We start from the raw sequence: 26020 nt of genomic DNA, 5'->3' as shown, positions 1-26020 counted from the left end.
AGATGTCACTTCCTCTGATTCTACAGATTGGCTTAATAATCCTTTTCTCTGGGCTTTCTTACCCATACTACAACGTAACGCCTGCTTACTTATAATTCCTAACAGACCATAAGCTCCTTTCACGGAAAAGGACTTTTCTTTTTCACTGCTGTATCCCGAGTACCTAGGAAACAGTAGGCACTCCTCAAATATTTGTTTAATTTGCTAAACGAAGGGAGGCTCAACAAAAGGAAGACTGATGGAAATCACAAATATGCAAAGAAAATCACAGAAGGCACCTTGAAAATTATGTAATACAACCCATTTTTTTTCTTTTAAAACTTTTCATTTACAGGTGACAAACTGAGGCTCAAAGAGGTAAGAGACTACTTGGCCAAGACAATAGACCAGAACAGTTCAGTATTTTCTGCTATATCATGCTTGTGATTTGGGGTCAAGACCTGCCTTCTCAAGACAGCTTGATTTTAAGAACTAGATGCTAAAAGCGAACTTTGACGTTGATGGGGGAGAAGGGAAGAGATTCACTCTCTCCTCCGAAAAGATGCGTCCTTGATGACCAGAGTGAATGTGCTCAAATCTACTCCCCAATGCCAAGCTCAAAGGTGTTCATCCAAACTCTCAAGATCCAGTGTTACAGACATAAGAATTATTGATTGCCCTGTCACTGTAGCATGCACATGGGTGCCTGATGCAGTCAGCCTTGGTCTCACTTAAAAAAAAATTCAAGCAAATCATCAAGTTGTCCAGGCTCTAAAATGGCTGCCTGTTTACTGAGGTGGAGAGAACAAAAGCAGCCTCTCACAATTCCTTCTTCTAAGTATACATTTATTGAGAGAGATGGATTCAGATATCCCTTGCCCCAGGAAGTCAGCATAGGAAAAGAAGTGCTGTCTTTATCAGATTGATAGCTGCTCTGGTTCACTGCTTGGCTTACCCTAGAGAAGGGTATAAGAATCAAGAGATAAAACCCAGCTGAGCCCCTGTATCTTACTAGCACTGGAGAACATGTTGTCAAACTCAATGATGAGATCATCCTCCCGGTCAAAGCGCTCAAATCGGACCAAGGGAGAAGCGTTCATATCAGGGTAATCCTCATCCAATTCCATTTCAGAGCCATCGTCGTCATCGTCTTCATCTCCCTCTTCACCTTCATCATCCTCCTTAAGGGGAAAATAGGAGATGGAGAATTGCTGGAGGTAAGGGTTTTCTGAAGTCTGGTGTCATGGCCACATTTGCACATGAGGGAGGGAGGCGCTGAGGCTAGCAACCCAGACTGTTGGTTTTCTCCAGCTCTGTGTTCCCACGGAAGAGGTTGTCTGAACCAGCCCAAACACAGTCCCCCCTCACCTGATCATCTTCCTCATCTTCCTCCTCCTCCTCCTCTTCATCCTGACTATCATCCTCATCCTCGTTACTGCCACTGCTGTCCTCTTCCTGAGTGTGCTCCTCCTCATCCTCAGGGTCCAGGATATTCATGGAATCTAAAACAAAGGGAGCACATTGGAGGACTATACTGAGTAGCTAGCAAACAGGCTACTGTGCAGGCCGGCAGACTGAGTGGGAAGGCGATGGGGTATCTGACTCTAGGAGAGGAAGAATCAGATCTGGGGTGATATACAGACTTAGTGAGCCAGCCCTGATTTCCTGAGAGTGCCAATCAACGCATCAACACGCTGAGCAGGGTGGCTGAATGTGGAGGCTGGCTACAGAGTGGTGCTTCAGGAGCCATGGTCTAGGACTTGGCCAAGTCTGCTGGTGCCCCCTTGCCTTTCCAGCCCTACTTTGCTACTGACTGCATCCTGTTGGTAAGAGGGAATCTGGAGCGATGATAGCAGGTGGGTGAGAAGAAAGCGAACCAAGTAAGAAGTGACAAACTTTTGGGCAAGCAGTAGTAACATGTTATTTGAAAAACTGGCTGAGGATAAAGTGGATGGTGTATGTCAGCGCATGCAGACAGATGCTTCCTTATTCTGCACATGTGGGCAGCTGCCTCCAGGAAAACCCTAGTGTAGTGTCTGTCAGACGTGCAGGGCAAGAAGGGAGGCCTTTCTGGCCTCGGCACTCTCACCTTCTCGGTTGGCCTGCAAGGTGGAAGCTTGGCTGAGGTTGGAAGGAGCTTCATCCATCAGCACGTCCTCTTGTGATTCATCCTCTCCACTTCTGCTCACTGAAGGTTACAGAGCAGAGCCTTCACTGAACAACAGAGGACTTCCCTTTCCAGATTGGGTGCGCCTAAAGTAGCTATGTACACCTAGCAGATATCCACTTTTTTTTTGGATGAGGGAGAAGACCTATGTTCTCTGCTGTCGACTAGCTAGGTGAGCTTGGCCAGTCACTTTACCTGTCTGAGTCTCAGTTTCCTCATCTGTAAAATGGGATGATCACATCTGCCCTGCCAATCCCACTAATTGTGAAACCACAGAGGATAATGGGTGTGAAAAAGCCTTGTCAGATTTAAGAATACATGTCTACTTCCGTTTATCCTTTGATTTCCTTCATCAATAAAATAAAAACAAGTAACACATAGAACCTTGTAACCAGGTGACAGTAGGGTACTTTTGCCGTTTTCCCTTTGAATTGTAAAAAGGGCCACCCTTAGGGAATGATCGCTCTTTTTACACTACTGAGACTCAGAGGCGGAAAGCCCCTGGATTTTGCTGAAAAACTGAAAGGAAAGCGCTTTCTCACCCTACAGCCTCTAAAGCCTCCTCTAGGCTTCCATGAATAACACTCTTGATGTGCCTCATGTAGCATCTATACTGATGGCCACCCCGTCCACCTCCCCCACACAGGCAACGCTTCAGACCTGCCACCACAGGTCTGTAGATGGTTTGTGAATTTCTCATCTGTAAGACCATCAACATCAAGACAAGCAGCAATCTAGGCTGGCTATGAGCCCTTAGGCAGAGCTGAGCAAGCAGATGATGAGAAAAAGGGTCCTCCCAAGAGAGACTGAGGCAAAGGAAGAGGCTATACTCAGTTCTGGGGCTCTCACCTATAATTGTACTGTTCCCAGATCCGCCATCCCTCTCAAGCAACTCATCTATCAGGTCCTCCAGCTCATTCTCAACCTGGAGAGAAATAGAACATATATATGGATGCACACAAGTCTATCATTGTGCTAGCACGGAAACCCTAAAAAAAGCCAGCAAGGGAGTATATATTTCTAGGATAACGTGTGACAGAGCATGTTGCATAAAACACCACACATTTGGTGCTAAGAGCACAGAAACTACCATGTGCTGCCAATCCACACTCAGACTGTCCTTCAAATGGATTCATCCCAGTTATCTCAGACCAGGTTAGTCGTTATACTATCCAGGAATACATGCAGATCTCCTCAGAGCTAGCAGCTTAGGACTGTAGGCCCCATTTCTTACCACTGCAGCTCCAGAAATTACAATGCTTTCTTTGGGGTCTTTAGAAAATAGCCGTTTGAATGCTCCAGTGAGACCAGGTGCTATAGGCACAACAGTGATGTTAAGGAATTTCCATTAATGACCAGAGCCAAATAAATCAAAGACCTTGGGCCCAAAGGACTCAGGCCAGTTTTCTATTTCCACATTTCACCTGTGCCTAAGTTTTCCTCTTGGGATCTATTCCATTTCATAGTACATGGATAGCATCCTGGCCCTGCCCCCGCCCCTCATTTAATACAAACACATTTACTGAGCATCTACTACTAAGCATATCATCTGTGCTCCTCTGCAAAACAGACAGCATTGAGGCAAAGATCTAAAGTACTCACCCACCCACACCGCTTGGGGATTTGGTTCAGCGCCGCAATAGGGGTATGCTGGGTGATCTGCCTCCCTACCTGCATCTCTTGTGAACTGAGCACCTCAGGCTGCCCAGCAATCACCACTGAGTCGGTTTCAGCCTCCCCATCCATGATATCCCCATCTGCCACCTCTGTCTGAGTGACATCATGATCCTCCTCCTGCACTTCTGCTTCCCCAGGCTCGCCTGAAACAATCAACCAACCAGCAAAATAATCAAAGGGTGCCTATGTGCAGGGCACCACGAGGCAAGCATGAAGACAATAAGGTCCCTTCCCTGGGCAAATTTACAAGTTCTCAGAGAATAAATGAATGGGTGACAAAGGAAAAGACAAGGCTACGTGTGAGGATAGCCAAATAAGGCTGCAATTTTAAGGAATTCTTTGTGGGGCAGATTCCCACGCCACTATGACAGATCTCTGGAAGGCCAGCAAGTTCCCAGGGAAACAATACCAAGCCAGAACAGTTGTGATGCGATGTGCCCACAAAATAGCTATGCCCACCCAGCCAGCTCTCCAGTCCATTGGCTCTGATTCCCTACCTGGGTCCTGCTGGTTGCTATTGGAGTCTTGAGCAGCTCCTTGGGCATCCTGCTCAGACTTGCTCTTGCTAGAAGCACTCTTGCTGCCAAAAAGGCTACTGGGCTGGTTCACAATTCGGGAAAGTGTTTCCAAAGGCTTCAAAGCAGCATTGACTGTGTTAGCCATGTTTGGACTGAGATAAAGCAAGATACAGAGATGGACTTAGCACAAAAATCCACACTAAAAGGAACCAAGGCTCCTCAGAGTAACTGATTCCAGGGATGGGGCATGGAGGGTACAAGGTGAGTCTGGGACATCTTGTTGTGCCAGAGGCTTTAAAAAATTAATGGGTCATCATTACCACAGGCCAAATCTGAGATCACTGAAGTATCAAAACTAATGATGGTAATGGTATTACATTAAATATAAAAAGAACCTGCAGCCACAGGGATACAAATAGGCAGAAGGAAATCTTCACTATAAAAGAATGCCTGTCTGCTAATAAACAGCAATGAGAAAATCAGAAATCATCACTTTTCAAACAGCAATATAAGTGATCCAGGCAAAGATCACCAATAAATGCTAAAACTATGGAGTTAAAAATCTTCAGGGCATAGGATATTCATATAATCTTCATATGAACTCAAAGCATCACCCCAGAAAAAACTTACTAAGTACAAAGGGGGAAAGCTAACCTTTAACTATGTGATCAAACTTAGCATTACCAATAATGGGACAAATTAGCACTACGTGTCTCCTGATGTGATGCACCAGTAAGGGCAAACATCACCTATGTACTATTCATGCTGGGAAGTTTAACCTGAACCTAAAATATAAGGAAGCATTGGACAAATCCAGACTATGGAATATTCTACAAGACATTTGGCCTTCTGGATTCTTCAAAACAGTCCAATGCCATAACAAGAGACATGTGACAATCAAATGCAATTAGTCATGCTCATTGGATCCTGGATCAAAACACTCTACCCTCAAGGTATAATACTTAGAATAACTGGGGATATTTGAATATGACATAAAAATTGAGTATTGTTACATCAATGGTAAAATTTCTTAGATGTGATGATATTCTAGCCATGTAAAGGAATGTTTATTTTTAGGAGACACATGCTGAAGTATTCACAGGTTAAGCATCATGTTGTTTGCAATAAACTTCAAATGATTTAGCTCCTAAAAGGGAGAAGAAAGGGGGAACTCAAGCAAATAGGACAGAAATGATAACCACTGGTTAATCTAGATGAAACATACGTGCTCACTCCTGAGTTTGAAATTTTTAAAAGTTTTAAAAAAATTGATGAGCTTGTATCAAAAGGACAAAGAAGTCAACCTAAGGAGGCCCCATGGGCCAAAGGTGTAATGAAAAAGAATGACTGCAGTGATCCAAATAATTCAATCACTGATTAAAAAAAAATCAGTGAAAATAGAAAATCGAAAGCCAGAGAAAGTTGCATTTGAGGTGGTGATTAAATCTACTGATTAAAAATTGGTGACTTAAGAAAAGAAAGTTTTTATCCTGCCTTTTCAGTAGGAACTGTATTTCAGGGTAACCAGATCCCTCACCCCCTTGAACAGGGACTCTGTCACACAAAAATGCCAACTAACAGTGTAGAAGGAATGACAGAAATTAGAAAGTTGTCACTGATAATCCCCGAAGAAATTGGCACAGGACAGGATTATCAGTTAGTGTTAAGATCATTGATTAGGTATGTGGCTGACAGGATACAGTGCCAAAATACTAACATAGATTACTTTCTAGTAAGAAAGGTGAAAATATAACAGTACAATGATGATTATCAGTCTAGTGGTCAGTTTTATCATGATTTTTGATAGTTCAAAGAGATGTGTCTCCCCATGACAGAATATGAGATATACATCATTTATGATATATCTTAACCAATAATTTTAAATTGCTCCATTAAGCTTCTAGCTCTTATTAGAAGTTTACAGAAAACAGCGAGTAAAGAACAAGTTAAACGACACTGCAACGGACCAAATCGAGAAGGCAAAACATTCTGTACGACAGCAGGCCTGATCACCTCAATAAATTAGTGTTACTAACAGAAATAAAATGAAGATTAAAAAAATTAAGGTTCTGTGTTAGAATAACAGAGATTCAGAGGACATAACCAGATGTAATGCAAGGTCTGTAACTAGATTCTGGTTTGGACAAAAATTTTTGAATATAGATTTGGGCATTATATAGGATGAAAAATTACTTATACCAGAAGGTAGAGATAGTAACTGGAAAAAAAAAACCAACAAAAAACCCTAACCCAACCCAGGTTACACAGCAACATATATAATATCATTTTAGTAAAAAAATACATTTTGTATGTATGTGAAGAAAACCACTGAGAAATATGTGGTAAGGTAACAGTGATATCTGAGTGGCAGAAATATGGTATCTATTTTTGCTCATCTGTAGTTCTCATGATACACATACAATCTTATAATAATAGGTTATTTTTAATTAAGGTAGGGGAAGCTTGGGAAAAAACTTATTCATATAGTCCAACTCTTGAGTTTGCAGCAAATGAGAAAACTAAGGCCTAACGAAAGGCAAGTGCCTTGCTTAACCACAATACTAAGAACTCAGGTTCCCACCTATACCAAACTTTTCCTATCACATTGGTGGCTCACTACTCATCTGACGAGGATACAGGAAATATAAGCAAAAGAAATAAAAGCAGCATGACTAAAGAGAGGGCAAAAGCCTGCAGCTGGAGTTCAGGAATAATTTTACCTGGACAGGTCCAGGCTGTGAGGCACTCTTGCCAGGTCATTAACCAGTCCCTTCTTTAGGAAGAGTCGAATGATGTTGTTCATGCCGTTGTGCTGGGTCTTGGCTGTGGCACTGCTGTAGAAACTGGAGGTGGAGGGGCAGGACTCCATGATAGTACTGATGATACACATCACTGCCTGAAGCCTGGGAGAGAAATTTTAAAACCTCTATCATATGAATACTGCCTGTTCTTTGGTGTCTTCACTAACTTGCCTCGGATAAACCCTCCTGTGCCCTCAGTGTTTCCTTCTGGAAGTAACATTGAAACAGGTTGAGAGCTCACTTCCTGAGTGGTAGCATTCTTAATTTTCTTTACACTAATTTATTTTTATTTTTTTAAAGATTTTTATTTATTTGACACAGAGAGAGCGACAGTGAGAGAGGGAACACAAGCAGGGGGAGTGGGAGAGGGAGAAGCAGGCTTCCTGTGTAGCAGGAAGCCCGATGTGGGGGCTCAATCCCAGGACCCTGGGATCATGACCTGAGCTGAAGGAAGATGCTCAATGACTGAGCCACCCAGGCGCCCCTCTTTACACTAATTTAAAAAAGTGAGATTGAATACCCTGCCCAACTTCTTCAAGACCTCAGAAGTATAATGAAAACATCCCTTTGCTTTTTCTCTAAGCTGTACCCTCCTCCAAATGTAATCGGCACTCTAGGTATTTGGAAGCACTAGAACTAGTTGAGAGGACCAGAGAATACACAGTGCCAGTGGGACCAGAACTCTTGTTCACAAGTGCAAGGAATCCCATGGACAAGGAATGGAGTAACGGGATGCTACTGGTTATTAGCACTGCGTCAGGCATGGATTTTTACCTGGCATGTTTCTCTGTACTCTCAGCCATAGCCAGTGCCCGTCCCAGGGCTGCTTTTACTTCATTCACAAGGGCCACTTGGGCATCTGTGCCACTCCCTGCAGCAGCCAGGCTTGCGAGGAATAGGCGGGCCAGGGCAGGTGTGTCCTTGTCTTCTGCATTCTGGGTATGTGGGAGGAGGTGGTCCAGAACAAAAGCTAGCACACTGCAGTCCTGAAAAGTCATTAATCATGACATTTACTCACAAGCATAATTATGCCATATTGTCTGCATATCAACAAGGCACAAATACACAAAGTTGATCCTTGAAGTCATCCAGTCAAGCGATTATCAGGTCTACTTTATAGATGAGAAGACCAAGGGTTGAAGGTACAAGCTAAGTGAGTAGCAAATCCAGATTTTATGCTTTTAAATCCCATTCATTCCTCACTACACAGTTTATGCACCTTTATTTACATGTCACTTGGTATTTCTCAAAACATTTTTATGTGTGATATTTGATAGAACTGTTCACAGTAAACCTATAGAACAGTTAAGCCAAGTTCAGTATTTTCCCCATCTGACAGATGGGTAATCTGAGGCCCAAAGAAACATGGCCTGCACAAAAAACTTAGCCAATGGCAAGGATTCAAATCTTGATTCATAATTGAATGCTGTAATTCCTTCAGTAGTTAATTAAATTGTAATATTTACCGATACCTACAATATGCTAAGGACCCTGGGCTAAAAATTGGCAGGAGTTGAAAGAGAAACAGCACAATCACAGATATGGATATGCAAACATATTTAATGCAGTTATACAAAATAGCAAAAAAGGCCCAACAAGGGAAGGAAATTGAGACTTGTTCCTTCTAACAATGATGTCTGCCCTGGTAATTCCTTATATTAGAAAGGAACTTAGTTCTCTTGTCATTCAAGCAGATTTTAGAATTAGAAAGAGATGATGGTTGCACAACAATGAATGTACCAAATGCAACTCAACTATACACTTTAAAATGCTTAATTTTATGTAAATTTTGCCTCAATAACAAAAAAGCATTGAAGAATTCTAAAGTCTGGATAATTAGATAAGGTGGCCTGGTTAAGATGGAACTTATTAGAAATAAAAATTCCCCAGTAGTGAATAAAATATAAAATTGTATAAATATGTTATAGGACATTATTAGTAAAAACCGGAAAAAAGGCTTTGCAATTTGGGAAAACAGTATGATGTAGTAAAGAGACTTGGATTTGTAATTAGAGACCTGGGTTCCAATTCTAATCCTGCTACTCTGCAGCTGGCCTTGAGCAAGCTCATCTTTCTGAGCCTTCTCTACTTCTCTGTTAAGGGTAGCAATACCAATAATCTTCCAGTGCTGAGGTAAGGATCATCAATTGCATTTGTAAAGCACCTAGGAGTACCCAGTACCACAAAGTCACGTGACACATATTAAACACACACTTAATAAATTTGCAATTAAATGTCTTATTCCATGAGTAACTACAACTGGCATAATGATTAAAAGCTTTGAAATAAAATGCCTAATGTGTATTTACTATACATAACTCCACAAAAGACTTATATCCAGAATATGTAAATAATTCAATAGAAAACAAGAATACAAGACTTGGACTTGTCACAGGAGAATATCCAAATGGCCAATAAAGACAGGGGTATATTAACCACAATGCAATACCACTACAAATCCATTAGATCAGCTAAAATGAAAAATGAGAAAAATACCAAGTGTTGGCAAGGAGGTGAAACAACCTGAACTCCCACATGCTGTGCTTGGTGATGATATAAATTGACACAACTACTCTGGAAAACTTTTGGTGCCATTTGCTAAAGCTGAAGAGACTAGTAATTCTATCCCTAGGCATATACCACCTAACAGAACCCCTTATAACAGTTGATCCTTGAACAGCACGGGTTTGAACTGTGTGGGCCCACTTATACGCAGATTTTTTTTTTTTATAAAGTACCATACTGTAAATATATTTTCTCCTTATGATTTTCTTAAATCACATTTTCTTTTCTCTAATACATATAACCATATGAAGTATGTGTTAATTGACTGTTTAGGATATTGGTAAGGCTTCTGGTCAACAGAAAGCTACCAGTAAAGTTTTTAGGGAGTCAAAAGTTATATGCAGATTTTCAACTGCATACATGGAGGGGGGGGAAGGGGGTGGGGTGTCAGCAACCTTAACACCCTGTGTTGTTCAAGGGTCAACTGTATATGTTCACCAAGACATGTATAAGAATGGACTATAGCAACACTACTTTTAATACCTGTAAATGGAAAACTACCCAATTGTCTATCAGCACTAGAATGGATGAGACTGTGTTACATTCACACAGTGGAACTCTATACAGCAAATAAAACTACAACCGCACTGAAAAATGAATCTTGCAAACATCTTAAATAAAAGAATCCAGACACAAAGGAGTATATACTATAAGATTCCATTTATATAAAGTGCAAAACTAATCTATGGCAATAGAACTCAAGATAATGGTGACCTTACGGAAGCTTAAAGGGGAGGGGAAGATGTACAAAGGCATGAAGGGGTAAACTTTTATGGAATGTGTAACGTTTTAATTTGGGTAATGGTCACCCAAGAAAAACTGATGAATTATTCAGGAATTGTGTATTTTTGTATGTATTTTAAAAACTTGGATTAAAGTCAAAATAGCTTAAAAAATGGCAGCTTTCTTATTCTTTGCCTGCAACATTATTGTCCCCATTCCACTCTCAGACCCTTTACTGCTTACTAACCATAAAATTACAATGTGACTCCCCCACCCCAGAACAAGGTCCACTTTACAAAACCTCCCTGGGCACCCCTCTTACATATATAGGAACATGATCTAGTTTCTTAAAGTGCCCTCTCACTTGAAAAATCTAACTCAAAGATAATTCCGTATCAGGACATATAAAATATGACTTCATTCTTTCTCATAGCTCTGATAGACATTTAGGCTTTCCTTATATTCCATGTTACAAATACTATTAACCACATCAGCTGTCTCTGCACGGGTGTGAGTACATCTGGAAGATAAACACCCATATTCTTGTGTATTTGGCTTATTCTACTGTCCCCTAGACACCCTTATGCAGACAAACCACAGATACTTTTCAAATTCTACCTTCATTCTTCAAACCATTTCTTCTAACAAAATAGAAAACCCACGTAACGAGTCCTTGATTTTGTCATCTTCCAATTCTTGTCTATTTCTACCTTTAAAACATCTCTTCAACTCACCCATTTTTTCCTGCAACTTCACCAAGATCCTGTATTACCTAGATTGCTATCTAGATCAGATTCTTAATTGGTTTGACTCTAAACCTTGTCTTTTGCAGTCGCCACACTGTAGACCAAGTGGTTTTCTACGAAACAAATAACAAATGGCACCAACTCACTCCCTGTAATGAGCCTGATGGCACCACATTACTGGAAAATGCCTAGCTTCTTCAGTGTTATCGCAAGAGGCCTCTGCCTTGCAACACTGGGCTAGCATGCACAGGTTTCTAGCAAAGTGTCTGACACATTTGTATCCAAATGATGACAGTATAAAATCTTAGGCAGATTGGATATATTACCTCTTTGATCAGCTCAGACTGGCCCACAGTGTAGCTGTAGTTGGCAATCAGGGTAGCAATACCAACATAGGACCTCACCAACTCTGCCAGAAGACGAAGAATAGTGGAGGTGGGCATTAAAGGTTTGCTGCCCTTGCCTTTCTGCTTGCCTTCCTCAGAGGCCCGGTCCCCTTCTTTCTCTTTCTTCCCATCCCGAGACTCCTCTGGAGTTGATGCTGTTGAGAAAGAACCAAACTCTGGTTTAATTTCATACTGAAATACTGGCAAACATCAAGCCTCGTGTGCAAAGAGAATACTACTTCTCCTCCACTTTAGGACACTGGTACAAACTGAATGTCCTCATCACAATGCAGTGGAAGTACAGATAGCTAGGATGACAGGTCTCAGACATAATATGGAGACATAGTACAGCAGGGAGGCTGTATCTTCTGTCACTCCCCTCCTTTTACACATAATTTTATGCTCCAGCAATACTGTACTAATAGCTCTCCAAAGATGCCTTATGCACCCTTTTACCTTTTCCTTCCCACATGTCTCCCTGGCACATATTTACTTATCTAGCTTAGCTCAAAAGCTGATCTCCTCTATAAATGTTTTCCTGTCTCATCCAGGAATACTGAGATGCTTTTATATCACGTGCCCTCTATACTTTATCCCAGCATGCCTCTATTCCAGCAGTTGTATCAAGTACAATTGTCTCCTTGCTTAGATCTCAAAGATCTTCCTATCCAAGAAGCAGCTCTTGGAAGCTTCCACATGACATTTCTCTAATTGTTGGCTAAGCAGCCAATGGGCTCTGTGGAAAAACTGCTAGAAGGCAAGAATCCACCGCACAAACCTTAGAAGAGCTAGAATTGTGTCATTGGCACCAAAACTCTATAAACCAGCATGAAAGCCAACAAAATATATGGGGTGGTTTAAAGAGTAGATCTAAAGGATCTTACCATAGAAACCATTACTTGGTTAAGTCACAGTTCTATTAATTTTAGCATATAAAAACCCTTTATTTACAGAACACTGAGCTCACTCTTGAGAAAAGTTCACTTAGACAAGTAAATGCGAAAATTATGCCTACATTCCCATACCCCCTTGCCCAGGACACCCAGTTTCTTTGTCCTCTCGAGAAATAAGAACAAGAGAAAGTAAACCATTACCTTCTCCTTGGGATGTCCCAGATGTGGAAGTCTCAGTGGAGGCACCATCTGCAGCAAAGACCTGACTCTATGGAAGAAGAATACTCCTGAGCCATTATTAATTTCAAAGACAGTTGTCCCTAAATGGTAGGATCCCTTCCCAGGGTACTCATTGTGAATGCTACAGATTCTCTTTGGCTGATCTTTTAATCACCTTTACCTGCTATATACTACAATCTGTGGGAAGCCATCATTATAAAGTGACTGGGAGAATGGGGAGCAGGGGCAGGGGCAAATGAGAATGAAAAATGAATTTAAGGAAATGTTTCCAATCCAAACAGAAAAATCCCAGGGACACCTTAAATTTATCTTCATCTATAGGCCACAGGTAATTTATAGGTACATCAAAATTAATACCTTTGAAATTTCTGTAGCATAACCCTAAATATGGAAAGAACATATAGGTATTGGAAAGGGAAAAGGAAACAGGAGGTTGGAATTGACTTACATTAATGGAAAAACCTGATTGTGTATCAAAGTCACTGCTCTGACGAGTAAGTGACCGGTACTGCTGGTATACATCATCCCCCATGTCTTGTAGGAGTTGGCCGACCTCTTGGGTCATACCCCCAGGTTTAGGGTCAGATTTCTCTGCTAGAAAAACAAACAAAAACAGAACTCATTTGTAACTTTGCAATCTTAATGCCTATTTGGCAGCTTGGTCAATTTCACTCCAACTTACTATGACTATTTATATAACGATATTGCCAGGCTTTCACTTAAAGAGGAGAAATGTAGTATAACCAAGAGAGCATGGTTGAAAGGCTCATTCTTTCACTAACTAGTTCTGTGACCACAGGCAATTTACTTTCCTCACCTGTCACTACTAAGCTTAAATGAACATAGCTGGTATTATGCCTAATGCAACGGAAGTCAATAAATGGTTGCCCTAGCTATAATTATTTTTGGGGGTGGGGGAGGATATATGAGGCGGAATAAAGGTTCTATGGTTGTAGAAGAAGGAGCTATGGATCAGAGTGCTGAATGATGAAAAGCACCAAAGACTCAGATTCTCTTGACTTAATAAAGACTATATTCATCAATTTTTGGCAATTCTGTGGGACCTATCAAATAAGTATGTCCCAAATAAAATCCAGAAGGATATGACGGGAATGAAAGCTAGGTTCCAAGTAATTCATTTATGACTTTCCCAGTACTTACAAGCAGCACCTTAGCTAGGAATAAAGGTGGATTGGGAGGGTGCTCTCAAAGGTCAGAAAGCCTAACCACACCTTCTAATACTGATTCCAGTTTTTTGGGAGATAAAGATGTTTTTGTTTCTGAGAATGAAAACATTAGAGACTTCTTGGTATTTATTTTTCTGTCTACAAGATATTATCTCTTTAATCTTTGTTTATTCTTCCCTCTGTAAGGGATGGATTCTCATTATGTCAACATTCTCCTCATCCTTAAGACTTATCTCAGAAACCACTTGTTCTAAGAAACTTTCCTACAGGTCACAACCCCCACCAGGCCAGGTGCCTTGCTCTAGGACTCACCACTATTTTGCCATCTGTCATAATGTATGACCCACTAGTTTTTTCAGAAAAGGGCATCATATGTCTTATTCATCTTGATTCCCAGTACATGGGCACATAGTGAGTGCTCACTAAGACTTAAGTTGGTTGAAAGATCCAGGCAAAGTGCCCAGGCTCCTGAGGTACATTAGCTACGTACCTTCCTCTGGAGCATGGTATGCAGCCAGGGCATTCAGCATATCATAGATCACTTCCTTGATAGTATCAGGAATGACAGGCAGAGGTGAGGGCTTCAAAGGGGTTGTCTTCACCAGCTGTACAGCATTAGGACCTTTAATTCTAAGGTTCTCAAATTCATCATCGGAAGCTAAGCCAAAGTGAGACAGAGAAAAATCAGTCAATGGTGAACCAGTACCTACACTTGGTTACTGATAAAGACTCAGAAGGGGGCTCGTATAAACATGTAAGCTTGGAACAGAAGGCCATTTACAATGTTTAAGTAGCCTACTAGAAAATCTGGCTTTTACTTTCCCTAAATCCCACAGAACTTATTACAGCAGTACCAAATAGTAAAAAGAATACAGGCAAAAAAGAGTATATGGGGCATCTGGGTGGCTCAGTTGGTTAAGTGCCCGACTCTCCTGGTTTCAGCTCAGGTCATCTCATGGTCATGAGACGGAACCTTTAATCAGGCTCCATGCTCAGCGGGGAGTCTGCTTCTCCCTCCCCCCCATGAACACAAATAAATAAATCTTAAAAAAAAAAAAGTACAGTCTTTGCAGTTGGGGAGACTTGGTTTTGAAATCCAGTTCTGTTACAGGATAATGGCCAAATTACTTAAATAAACCTTAATTTTATTTTTTTCATTCCTAAAATTTGAGATTTTAGAGATCACACATGAGATCTGCCCAGCACAGAGCCAAGCACATATCTGAGGCTCCCAAGATAATGAGTCCCCCCTCCCAACCTACCTTTTATTTTAAAAAGAAAACCCATAACCCTACAGAAAAGTTTAAAGGTTAGTATAATTAACACCCATATACTTTTCATCTAGAATCACCTTTTGTCTACCCATAAATTTATTTACCTGGATACTTAAGATCAAAGATATTTTTCTACATAACCAGAATACCATCATAACACCCAAGACATTTAACAAAGACACAATTATCTGACTATACTCAGTATTCAAATTTCTCTAAATCTCTTTATCTGGGTTCAGAATCCCATCAAGGTTGATAATTCTTTGTAGTTTCCTTTTAAAACCTAGGAGAACCTTGCATTTTTTCCCCCTTTGTAACAATATTTTTGAAGAATCTAGGTCGGCTGTCTTATAGAGTATCTCACAATTTGCATTTAATTGTTTCCTCATAATTCAATATAGGCCAGACATTTTGAGTACGAACACACTGATACTGTGTACTCCCTACTGCATCAGGTGAAGTCATCACATGTCCACTTGTCCCTCAATTACCACTCTATCTGTAAACCATTCACACTGTATATAAGCTCTGCTGTCACACCAAGACAAATTCTTTGAAGGCAAGGACTAGACTGAATGAGTCCTTGGTATCTCTGGCAGGGATTACCACAGGGCAAGTAAAAAGCTACTGGGTACTTCTGAATTGGCCCACATGACCAACTAGTCAATGTCCCAACACTTGCCTAAGGAGGCTTTCCAAGTTATAGATCTCCTCAAAGAAAATCTCTGGGGTTATACTAGGCCATAGACTTCAATGTCTCAAAGGCCAGGAGAAGGGGAAACTCACCAGTTCCTGAGCCTCGAGGGGCAGGAAGGGCAATGCGGATACAGCAGTTGGCTACTTCTGTGAAAATGTCTGGATTGCGGCATGCAGCTGGCCCAAGGACACGAAGGATGTAGTTGATCTCCCGAGAACCAAGGCTGCCGGATACAACACCAGAGGTCGTGCTACCAGCTCCACTTGTAGCTGCTGAGCGAACCACCTAGTAAAGAGAGGAAGAAACACTGCTGATTAAAGGCCACTTTCCAAAAATACAATTGCATTCAAGGAAGAGTTACCAAGGATTAAAATACTATCCAAACTGCCTCAAGACAGTGGATGACAGCTTTAGATTTTTGAGAAAAGATACACTTAGTCTTTTAAGTCCCATTCCTTCCTGATTATAAAAAAAGTTACAACATTCGGCATATCCCAAAACTATCAATTATTACACCAGATGGCATGTGATCTTCATAAAAATTGGGAAATGTATCTAGACCACTGATCATCCATCTAAATTATAGCTCTCACATATAAGTGCCAGCTCCTAGCCTTCCCACCAAATGCTGTCCCAATTTTAAGCCAGAATGGTTCAAACTCTAAAAATATGCAATACGGTATCTTGGTGTACAAATTAAACGTTTTCTTTATGCCTCGAAGTCAATTATCAGTCTCAGATAGCCACAGGAAATATCAAACTATTGCTCTGATACTACAGGGCTTACACATCATTATGCTTTTGGTCTTCTCATAAAAGGGCGGATCAATCAATAGAAAATACAGGAAAGAATAAAGAAAATAATTCCACTATATTTTCCATTATTTATTCCTTTGTGAGCTATGTTCACAAAGACAAACATCTTTTGGAATCTTAATGCTTTTCTTACCAAATCAGTCATGCTCTTTAGTTTAATATATTAACCCTTTATCTTGCCTGTAAGGCTACAATTATAAACTCTCATTTTTTAAATACAGAGAAGTGTAATTTCACTATGAAGAATGTGCTATAATTTATCTAGTCCTCTGCTGGACATTTGATCTCATTTCTTGTTATTACAACCAATTCCTACAGTGAACATTCTATATGTGCCTCGGCATACTTGACTTCAATTATCAAATAAATTCTTAGCCATAGAACTTCTAGGTCAAAGGATATCTTAAACTGACAGTACCAAATTGCCCTCCAATGTGGCTGCACCAATTTCCACTCCTACCAAAAGTAAGAGTATGCCTGGTTGTCCACACCCGTACCTGCAATGGATATTATCAAGCATTTACATTTTGCCAACTTGATACGTTACAACTGCCACTGATCTTCTTTTGCTCCCCACACCCCCAAATACAATTAAGCTTAGAAAGTTTTTTTTTTTTTTTTTTTTAAGATTTTATTTATTTGACAGAGACACAGCGAGAGTAGGAACACCAGCGAGAGTAGGAACAACGAGGTGGGTGGGAGAGGGAGAAGCAGGCTTCCTGCCGAGCACAGGAAGCCCGATGCGGGGCTTGATCCCAGGACCCCGGGATCATGACCTGAGCCAAAGGCAGAGACGCTTAACGACTGACTCACCCAGGCGCCCCAGAAAGTCCTCTCATCCTGAACCTGTATTTTTTTTCCTAGCATTTTTTAAGTTGTATAAACTTGAAACAATTCGAGTATTTTGTTTTTAAGTCAGAATTCTATCTGTATATAGTTGTTTCTTCCCTATTGGGCTGTCTCTTACCCTTGGAATAATGTATATGCAGCTTTTAATAGCACTCCTTTTGATTTTGCTCATGTCAGATGAAATAAAAAAGGCTGGGCAAAGAACTGTCTGAAGAATGTGAGATGTATACTCATACACACGTGGAAGTATAAAGTGGCACCCCCTTTCTGGCAAGCAAGTTAAAAAATACTTGTACATTTTGATACAATTTCTAAGAATCTCTAAGAAAAACAAATCTTAAATGTGACAAAGCTATGCACAAAAATGCATATTCTAACACTACTTACAAATGTGGGAAACAATGTCCCAAAAGAGAAAAATGGAAGTCCAATAACATTCACATGATGACTGTTGACAAAGAATTAGGAGGAGGAAATAAGACATTTGTCTTCCCTACTCCTCCCTCTGATGTCTTAATGTTGATGTTAAAAACATTTTCATGGGGCGCCTGGGTGGCTCAGTCATTAAGCGTCTGCCTTCGGCTCAGGTCATGATCCCAGGGTCCTGGGATCGAGCCTCGCATTGGGCTCTCTGCTCCGCGGGAAGCCTGCTTCTCCCTCTCCCACTCCCCTTGCTTGTGTTCCCTCTCTCGCTGTGTCTGTCAAATAAATAAATAAAATCTTAAAAAAAATTTCATTTTTTCTAATTGCTATGTCATTTCTTCCACTGCTTTGTTTCCTAAAATGAACATACATGCCTCAGTTTTCCAATCTGCACAATGGGTATCTGTAAAGAGCTTATTAAAGTGTCTGGTATATCATAAATATTTCTAAAACTTTACTACTTTTACAACTCCAAAATACAATGTTTGGAAAATAGGCTCATGGGTGAACACATGAGAAATACTCTTATTAAGGTAATTAAGACGTGAACTTGGCAGAAGTTATCCCAGTTCCTCATTAACAGTTTTTGCTTCAAGAAACCCATATATATTGCCAAAGAGGACTTTATAGGTAAGATTTATTACTATAGTAAATTTAAGAATTGAAAATCTTATGTTCTACTTTTAAAAAAAAGTCATCCAATGGGACAATTTACCATACCGAAGCAAGCACCTGATCACATAGCTGGGAAAGTTTGCCAGACAAAGCATATAGTCTATATATCTAGCTAGCTATACACACACACCTTATGAAGAACCAGAAATGTAGCTGTTCTGAGACCAAGGAGAACAAAGGTATGATATAAGGCTAAACCAGTTTCTGACACCAAAAAGACTTACCTTTTCCATGGTATGACGGAGGGTGCAAGGGTCCTCAATGATGTGTCTTAAGAGAAGGGTGACCAGGGGAGTAAACCCATTGAAGCCTGAGCTCTGGGTCAAATTCAAGATCATGCGGGTACTCTTCAGCTCTGCAAACATCATGGCGTATTTGTGGTCTCGGGTGAGCCTCAGGCAGAGGCGAAGCGTGGCATGCAAAGTGTCTGGGTCCACAGGGACTCCTAGCATGCTCACGCAGGCCCGTATTAAAACAGTCACCATATCCTCTGTCAGGCCCTGGATCAGGATCTCCCCAATTTTTGTTTCTTCCAGGCTCGTCTCCTTTTCAGTATTTGTACTCTCTAGGGCCAAAGGAGTATCTGCAAGTAAGAAAGTAGGAGTTCAGACAGTTTAACTTGACATTTCTTCCCACATCTCTCCCTCATAGCCAGGTCAAGCACCTGGGTCCTATTAAAAGAAACATACAAAAACATCAATTCCAAACCAGAGGAAAGGGCATTTAAAAAGGACCTTTTTTTTTTTTTTAAAGATTTTATTTATTTATTTGAGAGAGAGAGAATGAGAGCCAGAGAGCACGAGAGGGAAGAGTGTCAGAGGGAGAAGCAGACTCCCTGCTGAGCAAGGAGCCCGATGTGGGACTCGATCCTGGGACTCCAGGATCATGACCTGAGCCGAAGGCAGTCGCTTAACCAACTGAGCCACCCAGGCGCCCAGGATTCTTGATCTTTAAGTCACCAAGCAATCTGATGGATAAGAAAATCACTCATGATGAAGTTGGCCAAAATTTAAGCCATAAAGGTACATTAAGCTTTATGTAACACACCGTGAAAGATTCAAAACTAAAAGTCCATACCATTGGCTTTACTTTCTTTACGTTTGATATCCATTTCTTTGCTTTCTTCCAGTGTCTTCTCTAGCTCCTGTCCATTGCTATTTTTCGAGTTTTTATTCAGCCGTGGTACCCTCAGGAGAGTCAACATCACAGGACGCCGGTTCCCTGTTTCTTCATTAACCTAGAAATTCAAGACAAAAAAAATCTCTACAAAGAAAAGAAACTATAAGAGGGGTTGGAACTCCCAGGCAAAATCCTGTAACAGGAAGGAACCCTGGCAATTTATCCCACCCCTATCATTTATAGAGAGAAAGCCTAAAGTCCCCAGAAGAAAAGTAGCATACATAAGGCCCTATAACAAACTGGAAACTTTCCAATAGAGCAGATACCATCTCTAACACTTAAAATCATTTCTGGGTGGGACAGTATCAAATTGCCACAGACTGACCCATGGTCTCACTAATGACTTTAGGAAGACACCGTTCTCTGTAAATTATACCCAATTTAGTAGTGGTATTAGTGTTTCTTAAAACACATGAGGACTGCTGGTTCAGGAAGAAGCAAACCAAAAGGCACACCCAGTACCTTCCTGTCTTTTCAATAATTTATGGCACTGAGTGAGCATGTACCTGCACCATTGTAGTGAACTGGACAGTGTATCTTCTTCGGCCTGCAGTGAAACGCACACTTGTCTCTCCAGATTTCCAGGCAGAATCAATAGTGCTGTTGTTGCTTGCACTGTAACTACACCAACGCCCAGAGCGGTCATCAAACCAGCGCCAGTTGTTGTTGTTGGACTGTAGATACTAAATAGAAGAAGACAAAGTTTCTTTGTATTTCCTGCAAGATTGGTTTTTAGAAGAAATAGTAACTTCATCTGTTCACTGCTAAAGCTAACCCAGGAAAAAAAAATAACACTGAACATTTAATGAAATTTTGAGAGCCAAGAGAGAAATTTTTGTATGCATTAACTCTCAAGTTCCTGAGCCCCTCCATAGGTGCAAAACCCTCTACACCCTTGTCCTGCAATCCTCAGCTTTCCTTTTGTTTCCAACTGTTTTCTACAAATGGGAAACAATTTGGATGTGCAGGAACAAAATTTCTGTTTCTGAAAAGGCACTGAGATAATGTGGCATATATGATTTTTGTATAAAGAGCCACTTGGCTTGGGGCGCCTGGGTGGCTCAGTCGGTTAAGTGTCTGACTCCTGGTCTCCTTAAGAGTCTCTCTCTGCCCTTCACCCCTCCCTCTCTAAAATAAATAAATAAATAAATAAATAAAATCTTAAAAAGAAAAAAAAAGGAACATTCGCCTTTTGGAGGAATTGCCGCACACTCAGTCCTTCACATAAAAGCCACTCCCTCCTCTGGAGATAGCACATTCCTTTAACATTTACTTCCAGTTAAGTTCTTGGGCCCTTTCGCAAGCAGCTCCATAAAAAAGTAATTCCAACTCACCATTCAGAAGAGAAATCTAGAGTTACTAAGATTCCTCAAGAGATTTACGTCTTAATCAGGGAGCTTTCCCCTGATTTTTTACCACTCTTCTCATATTCTCTTCTGGTCTATTCTTGTCCTGAGAAGCTTAGCAGTTTTATCAACCCTATTATTATATACCTTAGTCATTTGGGCTCTTCTTTTAGAGGAAATGGCTGTCTTTTCATAGAAATCTATCAGGAGCAACACTGGGGTGATCCACCTAAAAAAGAAATGATTTACTCTGGGAAAACCAGAAACTTGCACAATATGGGAAAACTTATCTTGATTTCATTAGGCACCTCAATTATTTTCAAACCACAAAAGGTACCCAAGATTTGCCCCATACATGGTCCAGAAAAGTGCCTGATTCAGGCCCTACACTTCATGGCCCAAGTCTAAGGGGAACAGAAGTGAAACCAGGTGAGATAAAAGTCACTCACTTTGGGGTCTGGACTTCCTTTTGCTCCTTGGCGGCCTGTAGGCAGGGCTGAACTACTTCCAAGAGTTTGATTAGGACATTAAGGATGCCACTTGATTCAACGACCCAGGCACAAGGTAGCTTCAACTCCTAATTGATCAAAGAAAAACCATAAATACCAACCCTCTACTCAGTATTAAGGATTAGCACAATATAGGAGAACACAGAGGTGAACACTAAGAGAACTGGCTGAATTCAAATTCCACCTCCGCCACCTACCAGCTGTGTGATCTGAGTTATTAAATTCTCTAGGCCTTGGGTGTCTAGACCCCCCCAGGGATCACAGGAAATAATTATTTCTACCTCCAATGTTAATTGTGGTGATTAAATGAAGTGTGTGTGTATATGTTCAATCACTCTAATGCCCAACACAGTGCCTGGCACATTAGTATATACTTAACATGGAAGCTGTTATTAGTATCATTAATATCATTAAGGACCGTCATCTAGCCTACACAGTCTTAATTATGTTGAAGTTGAAAAGCTGATTTTCAGAGAACCTTTACATTCTTTCCAGGAAGATGGAATAATTAAACACAGCAATGATTAGTAGTTCCCCTATAGGGTCTACACTAAAGTAGTTCCTTTATAGGGGCTGCACTAGAAGTAATTTAAATGTCCAACAACAGGCAATTACTTAAATAAACTAGGAGATATCCAAAAGATGGAATGTACACATAACTTGGGAAAATATTCATAATATAATACTGAGAATACGGGATACAAAAGTCTAACAGTCTGATCCTAATTGTTTAAATGCATAGGAAAAAGACTAGAAAAAAATATAAGGCAGGTCCTTTGATTTTTAAAAGGGAGGGGATTCATGAGTGATTTCTCTCCATATTATGTTGAGGACCCCGTTCCCATAAGTATTCATTCACAAGTGCTATAGTAAGAACAGGAAGGGAAAGTCATCAAAAAGGAAAGTCAAGACTGGAGACACACAATATAACATATATTGGACTTAATCTCCTCAGCTGTTGTAAAGGATTTACTCCATTAAATTCAGGTTTTACTATTAAACATGAGCAACAAATGAAGAATCACTTGTTCAAGGTCAGTTGCCTCCTAATTCCTGTATTGGTTGGAACAAGAACATGTCCTGGCCAAACCACTCTCTTGCCTAAAATAATCTGCTGACTGACCAGGTATGAACGAAGAATCAGATTCTATCTAATGCCTATTATCCAATTTCCACATCCCCGATCTCACTCTTTGGCTGCCAGTTAGGTTTCTTCAGAGAGGCCTAAATTATTCCACAACTATACTATGATGGTCATTCTAAAAATCTTTTAACTACTACCCCCCCAAATCCTCTACGACACAATTCAATTAATTAACACTTGTTCTGAGAAGCTTTTTCATTATCCAGAAGTGATGCATTAGCTTTCCTCCTGAACTCAGAGAAAATTCTTTATGTGGCACAAAACATTGCATTTTGTACTTAATTACATGTCTTACAGCCTATCAGAAACTGCGCTCATGGAATGCAGAGATCATGCCTTATATTTCTATTTTCTTCAAGGTCTCAAATGGTAGGTATCTGATAATTCTTCAATGATGAATCACAGGAACCAAAAAAATCTAAATCTTACCTCAAAAAGCAGTGTTAAAAGCAAGATTCTAGTAGCCAAATTGGAAGCTTGGGGCAGGGTGGCCATCTGACTGATCCACTCTGACACAGTTTTTGTGTCACTTGTTGTCAGTGGAAGAGCAGCTTTGATCAATACATCAGCAGCTTCCCATACCTACAAAAGCACAAGTGACTAAGTCGGGTAACTGTAGATAGAGTATGATAAGGTTTGTCAAAACATTCTCAACCTTGTAAAATACTCCCTCTATCCCCAACACGTTTGCTGAAGGAGGGTGAGTAAACAGTAAAACATTTACTATAGAGATTTCGTGCCTGCATCAAAAGATGTATGCTATGAAAGGAGCACCTCTAAAAGATGATTTTCCTAGGCTAGACACAAGAAGCTAGTAAGTTAAAGGAAATTAATATTTAAACAATTTCTAGGGAAAGTAAGTTCCAGTACATAGTCAACCCCACAAAGCTTCTATCAACTTACACTTCCATCAATAATCTTTTACTACATCTGCCTCAGAATTATCATTAAAAACAAAATAAACCAGAATGTCAGAAATGTTGGTCTTGCTTTAGTGTGCATGTTAAATTTCTTATATTTGCTCTAAGTTTTAGTTTTTTTTTCTTTTTTAAAGATTTTTTTATTTCTTTGACAGGAGAGAGAGAGAGTACCAGCAGGGGTAGCGGCAGGTAGAGGTAGAGGTAGAAGCAGGCTCCCCGCTCAACAGGGAGCCTGAGGTGGGGCTTGATCCCAGGACCCTGGGATCATGACTTGAGCTGAAGGCAGATGCATAAGGACTGTGCCACCCAGGCGCCCCAAGTTTTAGTTTTAATATAATTTCTGTAAGCTCTTTATAGAAAGATAACTAAACCTGGGTCTTATTTTGTGTAGAAAAAAGGTTTATCTAGTTTGCCTTTTACTTTTGTAATATTTCCATACACTAAAGTTATGCTTCCATATATCACTTTGATTTCCTCCTCTGCTTCTTGACTTTAAAAAATACGTAAAACAAGATTCCAATGATTTAAAAACATGAATAGTAGGGGCGCCTGGGTGGCTCAGTCAGTTAAGCATCTGACTCTTGATGTTGGCTTAGGTCGTGATCTCAGGGTCCTTAGACTGAGCCCTGCTTTGGGCTCCATGCTCAGCTCGGAGTCTGCTTGAGATTCTCTCTCTCCTTCTCCCTCTGCCCCTCCTCCTGCTTATACACGCTCTCTCTAAATAAACAAAAATCTTAAAAAAAAAAACCAAAAAACAAAAACCCCATTAGTAAAAACAAAAAAAGTAGTAATGTATACAATTAGTATACATTAATTTCATAATGAGGAGAACACTGTTTAAAAAAAGATAAATAGGGCGCCTGGGTGGCTCAGTTGGTTAAGCATCTGCCTTCGGCTCAGGTCATGATCTCAGGGACCGGGGATCGAACCCTGCATTGGGCTCCCTGCTCAGCGGGGAGCCTGCTTCTCCCTCTGCCTCTGTCTCTCCCCCCGACTTGTGTACTCTCTCTCTCTGAAATAAATAAAATCTTTAAAAAAAAAAAAAGATAAATACCAGGTCACAGCTATTCATTATGATGAGAACTTTTTTGTCCAAGTGGTTGTTACATAGGAGAGGGAAAATAAAACATTTATTCACTGTTAGTCCATGGGACCTAACTTGGCTCAAGTCACGTTTGGGACATTTTAGATGAATTTCAGAAGAGATGCCTAGAAAAAGAGAGCTTTGTTTTTTCCTTTCAAAAACATTTTTTGTGAGTAGTTTATTCACTTTTTGCACGGAGCACTCAAGAAAGAGTGAGATTACCAAATCTAAAGAATTCAAAGAGAATATACCCGTATTGGATTAAAAAAACCAAAAACCAAAAAACCAACTCCTCCGAAACAAAACTAAAAAGGTTTCATTTTTTTTTAATCAGAGTTTGATGATGGCAGAAAAACACACTCTTGTTTTTACTTTTTTAAAAAAAATTATGTTCAGTTAGCCAGCATGTAGTACCATCATTAGTTTCTGATGTAGAGTTCAACATTTCATTAGTTGCATATAACACTCTTCCTCTTCTGGGTCCTGGAGAACTTACCTGATTGACTACTTGCTTGAGAATCATGTCTCGATAATCAGCTCCATTACGTTTGATTGCGGTCATGATCAGATCACACACCCGGTACACTGTGTCCGGCAGCTCATCAAGAAGGTGAAAGCAGCCTGGCAACATGGTATCTGTGAAAGTGTGGAGCTCATCTTGTTCCAATGGATCAGCATCCTGGAACTTTTCTAGACATTTAGCTTCCTCCTCTTCCTGCTTTTCCCGAGCTTTCCGTTCCTCCTCTTCCTTCCGACAAGCAACTTCCTAGAGGCAGGGAAGGAAGAATGATAGCATACGGGAGAGTTGAAGAAAAATAGGGAACGCTCTAAGAATGTACTGGTTCTACCATACTGAATACCCACTACTTTCCCCTCAAGCAGGTGATAGGTTCTTCAGGGTGTGGTAATCATTCATGAGGGCAGCCTCAAAGGTTAAGGCAAGACAGGAAAAAGCAGAGGAGGACGCTTCCAACCCCCAAAGTACTGCCAACTTATTTACAGCATCCTGTATCACAGCCTCCCACAAAATCATTTGGAGACACTGTCCTGCATTCTCTGCCAATTCTGTAAACTGAAGTAATTGTTACCTAAGAACAGACAGCCAAAATTGGCCTAATGAACACTACCCAAGTACATTTTGGGTCTCTTATTTGACAGTAAAAGGTTCACATTTCATGGGCCTCACTTAAAGCTTCAGGTCAATTAAGTGTATTAGTGATGG

General features: G+C 40.5%; 1 protein-coding gene across 12 annotated transcripts in view; it reads right to left on the bottom strand.

The window, feature by feature from the left end:
* Positions 1-26020, bottom strand: part of HUWE1 (HECT, UBA and WWE domain containing E3 ubiquitin protein ligase 1) — a 162969-nt gene that overhangs the window by 23760 nt on the left and 113189 nt on the right. For 9 of the 12 annotated variants that reach the window (XM_027609586.1, XM_027609589.1, XM_027609595.2 and 6 more), the window contains 20 exons: positions 25295-25564; positions 23224-23376; positions 21591-21718; positions 21289-21370; positions 20302-20478; positions 19694-19853; positions 18841-19199; positions 15943-16138; positions 14373-14540; positions 13144-13289; positions 12657-12723; positions 11503-11717; positions 7917-8128; positions 7062-7244; positions 4321-4493; positions 3818-3966; positions 2996-3071; positions 2069-2167; positions 1348-1481; positions 992-1160 (listed from right to left, as the gene is read on the bottom strand). In XM_027609586.1, the coding sequence (XP_027465387.1) occupies positions 992-1160; positions 1348-1481; positions 2069-2167; positions 2996-3071; positions 3818-3966; positions 4321-4493; positions 7062-7244; positions 7917-8128; positions 11503-11717; positions 12657-12723; positions 13144-13289; positions 14373-14540; positions 15943-16138; positions 18841-19199; positions 19694-19853; positions 20302-20478; positions 21289-21370; positions 21591-21718; positions 23224-23376; positions 25295-25564 (3316 nt within the window). The remainder of the gene's footprint in view (positions 1-991; positions 1161-1347; positions 1482-2068; positions 2168-2995; positions 3072-3817; positions 3967-4320; positions 4494-7061; positions 7245-7916; positions 8129-11502; positions 11718-12656; positions 12724-13143; positions 13290-14372; positions 14541-15942; positions 16139-18840; positions 19200-19693; positions 19854-20301; positions 20479-21288; positions 21371-21590; positions 21719-23223; positions 23377-25294; positions 25565-26020) is intronic. The other 3 variants (XM_027609597.2, XM_027609594.2, XM_027609596.2) reach the window with 2 other exon arrangements.

Source organism: Zalophus californianus, chromosome X, assembly GCF_009762305.2.
Source record: "Zalophus californianus isolate mZalCal1 chromosome X, mZalCal1.pri.v2, whole genome shotgun sequence".
In the NCBI taxonomy this organism is placed as follows: Eukaryota; Metazoa; Chordata; class Mammalia; order Carnivora; family Otariidae; genus Zalophus; species Zalophus californianus.
The sequence above is the reverse complement of the archived record's forward strand: the minus strand, read 5'-3'. Positions and strand labels throughout refer to the sequence as shown.